Here is a 12,370-nt window from a genome sequence, read left to right on the forward strand (position 1 = left end):
CATCCCTGTCTTGTGCCAGTTTTCAAAGGGAATGCTTCCAGTTTTTGCCCATTCAGTATGATATTGGCTGTGGGTTTGTCATAGATAGCTGTTATTATTTTGAGATACGTCCCATCAATACCTAATTTATTTTTTAGCATGAGGGGTTGTTGAATTTTTGTCAAAGGCCTTTTCTGCATCTATTGAGATAATCATGTGGTTTTTGTCTATTTATATGCTGGATTACATTTATTGATTTGCGTATGTTGAACCAGCCTTGCATCCCAGGGATGAAGCCCACTTGATCATGGTGGATAAGCTTTTTGATGTGCTGCTGGATTCGGTTTGCCAGTATTTTATTGAGGATTTTTGCATCAATGTTCATCAAGGATATTGGTCTAAAATTATCTTTTTTGGTTGTCTCTGCCAGGCTTTGGTATCAGGATGATGCCTCATATAATGAGTTAGGGAGGATTCCCTCTTTTTCTATTGATTGGAATAGTTTCAGAAGAAATGGTACCAGCTCCTCCTTGTACCTCTGGTAGAATTCGGCTGTGAATCCATCTGGTCCTGGACTTTTTTTGGTTGGTAAGCTATTAATTATTGCCTCAATTTCAGAGCCTGTTATTGGTCTATTCAGAGAGTCAACTTCTTCCTGGTTTAGTCTTGGGAGGGTGTATGTGTTGAGGAATTTATCTATTTCTTCTAGATTTTCTAGTTTATTTGCATAGAGGTGTTTGTAGTGTTCTCTGATGGTAGTTTGTATCTCTGTGGGATAGGTGGTGATATCCCCTTTATCATTTTTTATTGCGTCTATTTGATTCTTCTCTCTTACTAGTCTTGCTAGCGGTCTATCGATTTTGTTGATCTTTTCAAAAAACCAGCTCCTGGATTCATTGATTTTTTTTGAAGGGTTTTTTGTGTCTATTTCCTTCAGTTCTGCTCTGATTTTAGTTATTTCTTGCCTTCTGCTAGCTTTTGAATGTGTTTGCTCTTGCTTCTGTAGTTCTTTTAATTGTGACGTTAGGGTGCCAATTTTGGATCTTTCCTGCTTTCTCTTGTGGGCATTTAGTGCTATAAATTTCCCTCTACACGCTGCTTTGAATGTGTCCCAGAGATTCTGGTATGTTGTGTCTTTGTTCTTGTTGGTTTCAAAGAACATCTTTATTTCTGCCTTCATTTCGTTATGTACCCAGTAGTCATTCAGGAGCAGGTTGTTCAGTTTCCATGTAGTTGAGCGGTTTTGAGTGAGTTTCTTAGTCCTGAGTTCTAGTTTGATTGCACTGTGGTCTGAGAGACAGTTTGTTATAATTTCTGTTCTTTTACATTTGCTGAGGAGAGCTTTACTTCCAAGTATGTGGTCAATTTTGGAATAGGTGTGGTGTGGTGCTGAAAAAAATGTATATTCTGTTGATTTGGGGTGGAGAGTTCTGTAGATGTCTATTAGGTCCACTTGGTGCAGAGCTGAGTTAATTCCTGGGTATCCTTGTTAACTTTGTCTCGTTGATCTGTCTATTTTCAAGTTCCTTTACTCTTTCCTCAGTTATCCTCACTGCTATTTAAGCCCAGTCAGTATTTTTGCTTTATTTCAGAAATTATATTTTTTGGTTCTAAATTTTTCATTTTAAAAATTGTTTCTATGTCTGCTGATATCTCCTATTAAATTGTTGCTAACGTATTTTATTTTACTTCATTGTGGATAAAGTGGTCTTGGTTCTCAGGGATTTGTGTCTGGCTAGAGGGGTTGTAGGAAGGTGGTACAAGAATCTTTTTTTAACATGTGACGAGATGATAATGATAACAACCATGAAAATATCAACAGTGACCACAAGAAGAAAACCAATGGCTTCCAGTCATGGTAAAGCACTGTTGAAGGCACAAGACAAGCTTCACTGCCCACTTTGTCTAGGATTTTCTGTGCCTAGACAGGAGAAAGACACTCTGATATCCTACTGCCTTTCATTAGCCAAACTGCAAACAAGTTACCCAAAGACCCAGGTCTTGTCCGTAAGATGTTTATTGCTATATATTTTTAACCTGGCCAGGTACAAAAAGGCTTTCCAGTAATACATGTAATAAACCTCAATGTAATAAATCCTCCCCTGGGGGAGCAGAAATGAGATGAGATCAGCACACAAAAAGCATAATGGCCCTAGTATAGAGTAATATGCAACTGTGTTTAAAGCAAAGCTAAAATAATTATGGCTGCTGCTCTAATTGAGGAGTGATATATTAAATATATCTTTCAGAGCAGTTCACAGATCTATATGAAAATCTTTGCAACAGAACCAACAGATAAATGTTCAGTGACAAAAATGTGTGCAAGTTTAGTCTATGCATAATTATTTTATGAATATTACATATTTGACTTTTAGAAACCTAATCTTGATTTAAAAACTAGTTAAAATTTCTAACTTTTCTGAAAACATATTACACAACACTCTTATGAAACTAATAGAATATCCCATAGCACGTGATCAAAACAGAAATACACACCACCACCTTGTACCAAATCCAGAAAAAAAATATAATCCTATTTCTTCCCTTTAAAAAAATCTACATGCAAAGATGACAGAGACAGGAGAATGAGTCAGTGTGCTCAGCCTAAGGCAATGATGCTTGTTTTGCAATGCCCACATCATTTCTAGAATATGGTCTTTCATGGTACACTGATATAGAAAGTCTTAGTAAAAAACCAAGTGATTCCTAATAGCTCTTTACCATTCAAGTGAGGCCAGCTTAGCTAACTCACATGAAGCCATGCTGACCCGCAAAGAACATGGGTGTGCTGAAAATGAAATGCCACTGGAGCACTGAAGTACCTTGAACCTCCCTAATTTGTTTTCTCAGCTGCCTCGTTAACTTGCTCCAGGTCCTGGTTTCTCTCTCAGCTTTCATCTAACTTATTTCATATTCATCTCCTCTTACCCACTAAACCAGGGTTCTGTAACTCAAGTAGCTCTTGAAATCCCCCTTTCTTCCAAGAAGTCCCCCCTGACTTGTTGGAATAGTAGTCCTTGAACTCCCTCACTTGGGTATGGGGTTTTTAGGCCTTTACCTTCCACTCTGAGCCATAAAAGCACTACCGGTTTCCGTGTTGCTACTGTTTATTAGCCTCTGGAATTGATGAACTTTCTCTGAGCTGTGACCCAGGTGGATGGATGTCAGAAAGCATATTCCGCTGGAAGGAAGAGCTGAGCAGTAGTGAAGTCAAGGACATACAGAGCCAGAGTGTGAACATGAGTCCTGCTACTTACTGCCTTGCAGTCTTACGGAAGTCACCAACCTCTCTCTAAGCCCTGATTCCTTCCTCTGCTAAATGGACGTGGCGGTAAGCTAGCCCACATGTATCATAAGGCTGTTGTGAGGATTCAACGAGGCACTTCATGGTGTGCCTCGCACATGGTAAGTCCCCAGCAAACAGAATTAGCAGGACCTGACAGATGGTTTCTGACAATGTGTTTACCAATACAGGGTTAACCAGAATGTAAGTATTTTGAGTGTTAACAGTAGAAATATGAAAATGTTGAAATAAAGACCCTTAGGGAAAAATGTCAAGTAAATTACAACTTACATTAAAGGCAGATTCTTTATTGGCTGAATGTGCTGTAGTAGATATTTAAAATAACACAAACATTCATGATTGCAGTTTTTAAACTTAGCTCACAGTTGAGTTAGATACAACACTTAACATACTTAGGAAAGACAATTCTTAACAGCTTTATCAAGCACATTTGTGAAAGATTAAACCTTCATTTCCAGTTAAGATGATGTCCCCCCATACACCAAATGAACCAACACATTTATTTATTTTAAATAATGAAAACTGTACATGGCTACACTGTGCTCTAAAATTACTTGCATTAATGAGGACATTAATTTTAGCATTAAAAAAAAGAGATTTAAAAATAACCATAGAAAAATTTGAAAACCCTGACAAGCCGACTACAAAGAGAATTCTTCTCTGAAAATTTTCAGATGCGACGGTATGAGGGAGTTGGGTGGGCCGCTGACTCTGAGAGAAGTCCCGGTGACCTGAACCTATTCCAGTGAAGCCAGTCAGCAGTGAATGTGGGGCAAGTGCATGCGGCTGGTCTACAGCTCCCACTGCCTGGTGACCAAGGAGCATCCTGAAGTTTCAGAGAAGAGACTGTGTGACAGCAGCATCGTTCCAGCTACTGAGCAAGATCCTTCAGCAGGTAAGAAGTGGCAGAGAAGTCACCTGCTGAAGGAGCGGGCAGGGAGTTGGCCGTCCACGCGGAGCCTGGCCTTTCCTTTAGGGGACCCTGAAGTCTGTGACCGCCCCGCCAACACCTGTGAGTGTAACACAGTGCCCGTTACACATTCACACTCCATCACAGATAACACACAGGGCCTCAGGGACTGCAACACATGCATGTGAAGTGACGCACGACAAATTAAGAGTGAGTGAGTGAGAATGAAAGCTCATGCTTAGCCCTGTGAAAAATAAAAATCAGATAGCAAAATGCAAAGTTAAATCACAGACACCTGGACCACAAATAATCTACCCCAGTTGTAATATGTATTTTAACGGAGACCACAAATTTTTCCAAAAACCTGCTTGAATTAGAAAACTTAAGGCCATTTATATGAAATAAGGGTTTTAAGCACAGCTGTACAGTTTAGGACAGTAAGAGCTCCCAAGATGTCTACATAGCTTTCCAAATCTCTTATCAGTCAGTCTCTCCGTGTGTCGTGGGAGCTGCCTGCGCTTCCGTGAACGGGACACTGAGAAATGCTTCAATATGTGCCACGCCATTCCAGAAAACTCCCTGCAGAAGCAGCTCTTCCTGCAGCACTCAATCTTCTGCTGAGATGCAAAATATATTTTAAAATGTATTTTAAAGTCATACAGGATCTGATCTAGTAAGAATGGCAAAACAAATACTTCCTGGGCATTTCAAATGAGGTCATTTTAGTTGAAATGTATACCAACAATTTTCGAAGTCAGAGGAAGAAAAAAGAGAAAAATGGCAAACCCAATGTTTAATACACCAAATACCTTTAGGGTACTTAGAGAGTGAACAGTCTTATTACGTGTTATTTTCCTGGACTTCTTTTATGTGGCAGATATTTATGTTTTCATCATGGTTGAAGAAGCTGCTTGGAAACAGGTGAGCTGCAAGTGCATGCTACTCTTGAACTTGTTCAGGAGCTCTTCCAGTAACCTGTAGGACGGAGACACTTGTTTTACAGCCTGACAGGTGGGGCGACCTAGCAACGCAAGAAAACACCAGGGGAGCCAGTGCCCGGCTCTGCCTGGGCTTGCTGTGTGGAGAAGGCAGCTGAAAAGTTCTATCTATGGTCCTTAACTCAGCAAAAGAAACACATCAATCAAAGAAGTTGATCAAATAGGATATACTGATATACATATTTATGTTTGTACAGAAACATCTCCTTCCTATCCCCTCCCAAGATTAATTAGATTCCTCCCTAATACAGACTGATGTTTGGGCCTATTCTTTTTTAGAAATTCAACTCTAAAATAATTTACACACCTTCAAATTCATTTTGTTAGATGGTTCTATGAACGCTGGCAAAGCCATACCGGAGTGTAACAGGCTACAGCACGTGGCATGGCTGCACCCTTTCCCCTGCTGCCCCTCTAGTCAGCCTCTTCCCTAACCCCATCTCCCAGCAGCCACTGCTGACTTTCCCTTCCTCTCATTTTGTATTAACAGGTATTAGAGAGTGGGGAGCGAAAGCAGTGAGTTAACCACCAGGGGAAGCAGGGTTAGGGCTAATTCCACTAGGCAAATCGCTTTGCTACCTGATATCGCAATGTTTCCCCAACTGATTTGATATAGTCATCTAATTTTTTTTCTTTTTTTCAGATGGAGTTTTGCCCTTGTCACCCAGGCTGGAGTGCAGTGGCGCGATTTCAGCTCACTGCAACCTCCACCTCCCAGATTCAAGCAATTCTCCTGCCTCAACCTCCTGAGTAGCTGAAACTACAGGTGCCCGCCACCACACCCGGCTAATTTTTGTATTTTTAGTAGAGACGGGGTTTTACCATGTTGGCCAGGATGGTCTTGATTTCCTGAAGTCGTGATCCGCCCACCTCAGACTCCCAAAGTGCTGGGATTACAGGCATGAGCCACCATGCCCGGCCCTAGTCATCTAATTTTAAAGCTAGAAAGGATCTTAGAGTTTTCCTGGTTTGGATGCAGCAACCAAGAACTGGGTTTAACAGTACTGAGGTCAAGAGATTATTTCACAGTTTAACAATGTTCAATATTAGAATGCTATCCCCACAGCAAATCTAAAATATAGTCCTGACCTGGGGCTATTTCAGGGTGTGTATTGTTCTTGACACACTACCTTTTGAGCCCTGTTCCACATATGAAACGTAGCAGTGACTGTTTCAATCTTTTATCATATTTATTTTAAAGAAATGAACAGGGTTTGGAACCAATTCAAATAGAGGCTGGAAGTTAGAGAAGCAGCGAGAAAAAGGAAGAAAGGGCTGATTGTGCAGGCACTGTCTGCACAGCTGCCATGCGCCCACGTGGGATGCGTGCGGGGCGGGGCGGCGATGCCCCCAGGGACTGATGGTGGAAGGGCTGGTCTGCTGCCTGCTCTGTGCATCGATGCCATGTGACAGCTTCCCCCCATGGCCCAGCCTATGTGATCTCTCTGCCCTGAGTCTGCACTGCATTCACGGTGCCAGCATTTCGGTCAGTGCACCACATGTGCCTGGCTACGGGCCCGGCAGCCACGTGCAGGGGGGGTGGTGAAGGAATGAAGACTGCCTCAGCTCGGGGGAGCCTGGGCATTTATGAAATTTACCTGGCCTAGATTTTCTCTTAGGTCCGTTTCCTGTTCTATGAGTAGTAAAGTTTAAATTCAGGTTGAGATCATCAGTGTGGTCTAATGAAATATATATGTATATATAAAACTTTATTATGCCATATGCGCACATCTACTTTCATAACGTTTTGTATTTTATAGAACACAAAATAAATACTACTGAATTACTCAAAGATTAAAAAAAAAATCACTGACTCCTGCATTTTACTATGCTGTCTTCTTTTTTCCATTACTTCTTATGTATGCTACTAATACAGTTTACTGAATAAGTCATAGATAGCTTTCTTAAGACCTTTTCTATACCAGTCACTTGAAACGAGAGCCAACTTCTAAATTCTCCTAAACCCGGAAGAAAGGTCTTACCTTATTCTGTCACTCAGAAGACATGCAAGTTACAGGTGACGAGATGTACCTACTAACGCTATTAAGTAGGTACATCTGCTTATTCTGATTCTTATTTGGATTCTGCTCTTCCTAGAATCCAAATCATTATTTTTAAAAGGTATTTTAGGAAACAAAACCTTGTTGAGCACATTCAACTGGCTCCTAAGAACAGCACACAGGACTTACTTTTTATCTGCTCCACTGGAAAGCTGGGGCAAGGCTTCCAAAGCCTGCTTAAAACTTGACCTGGAACACAAACAGCCACACTGAAGTTGAAGCCTTGCACAGGAGAACTGCTGACAAATTCTTAAGCATCCCTTAATTATTGAGAAGCCAATAAAAGCCAGTGAAGCAAGGAAATATGAGAAAAAGTAAAAGTGAAAAACAATAGAAAAAGTAAAAGTAAAAGCGAAGGTGTAGCTACCAGGTGGAGGCTTTGTAGCAACAGGGTCAGAAAAACTCAAATAGGAAATGAAACGCTACTTGAAAAGCTAAAGGAAAAACATCTTCGAAAGGATGCTAGTGATAGAGGAGAGCTTAATGTGAACATGTTTAATTTAAAAGGAGTCTTTTCAAAACAAACAACTGGAGATAGTCCAGTTACTCTAAGAAATGGGGATGACCTTTTGAAAGATGACACAGTGGGGTGTTTACAGTATTTGGCCTGCACAGGGCCTGATCTACAGCCAATGTCTTATAATAATTAGTCTACTTAAAACTTGTAGAAAAATGGAGAGCTATATAGATGCTTTAAAAATTCAACGTAAGTTCTTTACATGAAGGTAAAAGGAAAGAATTTTAAAAAGAAAACTTTGGGATGTTTAGCTTTTACAAGGAGAAAGTATTAGAAAAATTACCAAACCAAATGAAAAGCATATAGGGGAGACTGTGTGGTAATTAACTTGTACCATTCACAAAGGAACAGTTCTTTTATCTCTCTTATGATTGGTTAAGGTGAAGAAATAATGTAATTCTTGACTTTAGGGGGTCGTTGCTTTTATATTGTAAAAACATGCTCAATCTACCAGGAAATACATTTTTGAGCAATATTCCTCAAATCAGGGGCAAGTGTCACAGCAACAGAGAGACTGAAAAGTTCCAACAGAGTCATAAAACCCAGTGCTGGGCATCTCCAGCTGCTCCCGGGAGGGCGCGGTGGGGTGTGGGACGGGTGGCTTGGCGCACTCCCCACATTCAGCGGGCTCTTTCCTGGTGTGGAAGCCACTGCCGCTACCTCCACCGTCAGCTTGTTTCTTATGAACCTCTTTTTGATTAATTGAAAGAAATGTGATGTAATTGTTTTGACAGTATGACAATAATGATAAACATACTACATATTATTGGCAGGGTACTGAAAATTAAAAAGTGATTTGGCACATTTTCTCATTTAACACCCTCAAAAGCTTGCCTAGAATATTTTAAACTTCCTCTATAGATGAGTACCTTATACTCTAAAATCAAGTCAGCAGGAAGAGAGTAGGCATTTGCATGAAGTGTGCACACATCCAACATGGGCTGGGTGCTTTCCATCCTGTTAGCATGTTGTGCAGACAAACGATGGCTGGGAAAAGGTGTGGCTAAACGGTGAACATGGGGCCCGCTAAAAATGGCTGCTGGTGAGCTGTGACCGACGACCGACGGGAATGAAAGGCTAACTTCATTTGTTAGGAAAAAATGGAAAAAGTATTTTCAGTTGCAAAGCTGACAGTAAGAATGATAGCAAGCCATGTTATCAGATGCTGGAAATGAGTGAGTAAGCATATTACAGTGTCCTCAAACATTTCATTTGCATACTACTTGGCTTCTCAGGCACATCAACACTATAACCCAGTATTTCCTAGGTAATGTTGCCCACGTAGTAAACAATTTTGCACAGACAAACAGTAGTTCTGCTTCACTTCACCTACTGATATTTCAATGGTAGGAAATCCTGACTTTCATTCAAAACAGCTAAAAATTATCAAATTTCCACTACAAAATTTTGCAGAGAAACCACAAGGCTTCCTCTTACACTGATATTTACAGCACTTGAGCTGTCCTTCAGAGTCTGCTATGAACAGACTAAGACTCAGTTCTCATCCTCTTTTGCTTTAAGAAGTATGTCATACTCTGCTGTATTATAAGACTAAGATTTGTCAGTAGTAAATGAAAAAATTATATTAAACCCCTTTCATTTACATTGTGTTACAAAGTGGCCTTGACATAAACTTTATCACATCACAAATTCATGAGCATGTGCTCTGATCAGTCATCTTTACAGAGGACAGAATTGACTAGTAAGACAACCTTTATTTTTAATAGAGCACTCAACTAAAGAACACTGCCACTTACTTGCTTTCGGGTGTCAGGTAAACAGCCACAGTGTCCCTCAAAGCACAGATTTCAAGTCTCGCCTGCAAATGAGAAAAAGACAAAGTGACAACAGGAAAATTTATATTATCCAATATAAACAAGTACTAAGGTGAAGGGTCTCCAGCCTGCTCATCATAGGATGGGGTTGGCGTAATACCACCATGGTGACCGCCAGTCATGAGTAGAGTTTCTAAAACAGGCCGAAGAAATTTGCTACCACAAAATGTTCGTTGACTGAAAATTAACTTGTAGTCAAGGATGACTGTGTGAGGGCAGGGAACTAGATATCTCACTATGAAAAGTACAAACTGTGTCATGATTTTCCAGCCATCTGTATTTACTCTCTAACCACTAATTTTTCTTTTAGTCTTGCAAGAGGAAAGACACTTTGAAACACTGCCCTGAAAGGGCCCGTGTCCCACAGAGGTAAGGATGTGGCTTGGCATGCTTCCTGACACCTATGCCCTTGCAGGCACACTGCCTTAATCTCAAAACCTAAACTCTGCTCTATGGATTCAATGCAATCTCTATTAAAATCACAGCTGCTTTTTTTTTCCTTAATGGAAACTGGCAAGCTGATTGTAAAATTCATAACGAAATGCAAGGCACTCAGAACAGCCAAAACAATCTTAGAGTAACACATTTAGAGGTCTCAGACTTTCTGACTTCAGCCATACTCCAAAGCTAAAATATATTTAAATATTGTATACCCTCATATTTATGATCAACTGCTAATCAACAAGGGTGCGAAGACCACTCAGTGGGGGAAGAACAGTCTCTTCAACAAATGGTGCTAGGGCAACTGGATATCCACATGCAGAAGAATGAAGTTGAATCCTTTCCTTAACACAAAAATTAACACGGATCACAGATCTAAATGTAAGAAAATTATGAAACTATCAGAAGAAACCCAGTGTAAATCTTTGTGACCTTAGGCTAGGAAACCCTTCTTAGAAATCATGCCAAAAGTATGAACAACAAAACAGATAAAGTGGACTTCACCAAAATTAAAAATCCAGTGCTACAAAAGACACCATCCAGAATGTGAAAGGACGACCCACAGAATGAGGTATCACTTCACACCCACTAGGATGGCTATAATCAATAAGAGAGACAATAACAAATACTGGTGAGGATGTAGAGACATTGGAACCCTCAAAAATTGCTGGTAGGAATGTCTGCCACTTTGGAGAACCGTCTGGCAGTTCCTCAGAAGATTAAGTATAGAGTAACCACATGACCTAGCAATTCCGCTCCTTGGTATGCACGCACGAGACATGAAAACAGATGTCCACACAAGAACTTGCATAGGAGTGTTCACAGAAGCATTCTGCATATTAATCAAAGGTGGGAAAAACACAAATGCCCATCAACTGATGAATGGATAAATAAAATGTGGCATATTTAAAGTGGAATATTATATGTAAAAAGAAGCAAGGCACTGGCCTATGTCACAACATGGATGAACCCTGAAACATTACGCTACATGAAAGAAGCCAGTCACAAAGGGTCATATTTTCATGTTTCCATTTATATGAAATTTTCAGAGTAGACAAATCATAGAGATAGAAAGCCAATTGGTAGTTGTCTGTAGGGGGAAAGGGTGGTTTGGGAGGCAAATGATTAGACTTAATGGGTCAGGGGTTTCTTTTGGGATGAAATGTTCTAAAATTGATTATGGTGATGACTGGACAGCTCTTTGAATATACTAAAAATCATTGAATTGCATATTCTTTTTCTATTGTAGACAGATCGTATGCTATGTGAAATATTTCATAAAAGTTTTAAGAAAAAAGTTAAGCTTTCACTTCTACGCAAGCATGAATAAGTGTGATCTGACATACAAGTCAGTTTCCTGGGAGCTCCAGCAGACCCACTGATGATGATAACTTGATGTTCTGAAGTAGGTGCCCACAGTGAGTGGGACACACAGGAGAACATTTAAAAGAAATATCCCTTATTCTCAAGGAGTGGACAAAACATAAAACAATGACAAAAGACACAGCCAGCTCTTCACAGTTTACTAGAAATTCTGTAAGCCATCTAGATCAAAGCAGATATATATGACACAGGATATTCAGTGACCTTTTTCTGTTTGGAAGGCAATTGTTTGGTTTCATTTTTTCAGTCCCTTAGAAGCCTGAAAAACAGTATATAACTAGAAAGTTACAAATGCTAGAAAGTATGACAATTTCTGTCTCTATTTTGTTTATATTCTAGTATAGGTAAAAACAGACCTACCAGGAAAAAAGGTAGAACTTTCAGCTGACCATTTTAGGAGAAAGATTAAATTACTACAAAACCAATCTTCTGGTAGAAATTTTATTCAATCAAGGTGATAGAGTGTTTTAATTAACCTGTAAGTTATGCCAATTATAAAAACTGTGGTTAGCTATATAATACCTACAAAACTGTAATCCAGAAAACATCACGCTAAAAGATCTGCCAAAATCACCAAACTGTCACTCCCCTTTTCACCAAGCTCTCAGGACAGTTCTGGAGTTTGGCACCTAATTGCCTATCAAAGGTTAACCTGCTATCCCCCTCTTAGAGTTATGGCCTCAAGGAAGGAAGCTCTCAAAGTCATTCTCAGTGGGAGAGTGAAGCGGGAGTTTAGACTCACGACCTTTTTCAAAATACACATGTCTGTCCAGGCCCGAGGAGGTCTCAAAAACTGGAGGCTGGAACAGTTTGATGGCCAGTAGTTTCTGGACATGTGTATGTGAAAAAATTTTCCAGCTAATTCTGAGATCACTTCCCAACCTCTCTCTGCTGGTTTTGAGAGTGGTTTAGCCATCAGATAAACGGATTACGGAGGTAATGT

At 40.1% G+C, this 12,370-nt stretch overlaps 1 protein-coding gene across 5 annotated transcripts in view; it reads right to left on the minus strand.

The window, feature by feature from the left end:
* Nucleotides 1–3,552: 3,552 nt before the first annotated feature.
* The window catches only part of EXOC2 (exocyst complex component 2), a 206,728-nt gene continuing 197,910 nt past the window's right edge, over nt 3,553–12,370 (minus strand). For 2 of the 5 annotated variants that reach the window (XM_063812743.1, XM_063812744.1), the window contains 4 exons: nt 9,526–9,587; nt 7,381–7,440; nt 5,038–5,168; nt 3,553–4,810 (listed from right to left, as the gene is read on the minus strand). In XM_063812743.1, the coding sequence (XP_063668813.1) occupies nt 5,075–5,168; nt 7,381–7,440; nt 9,526–9,587 (216 nt within the window). In that variant the 3' untranslated portion in view covers nt 3,553–4,810; nt 5,038–5,074. Of the gene's footprint in view, nt 5,169–7,380; nt 7,441–9,525; nt 9,588–12,370 lie in introns of all 5 variants that reach the window. The other 3 variants (XM_016954799.3, XM_063812741.1, XM_063812742.1) reach the window with 2 other exon arrangements.

Source organism: Pan troglodytes, chromosome 5 (genome assembly GCF_028858775.2).
Source record: "Pan troglodytes isolate AG18354 chromosome 5, NHGRI_mPanTro3-v2.0_pri, whole genome shotgun sequence".
NCBI classification, from domain to species: Eukaryota; Metazoa; Chordata; class Mammalia; order Primates; family Hominidae; genus Pan; species Pan troglodytes.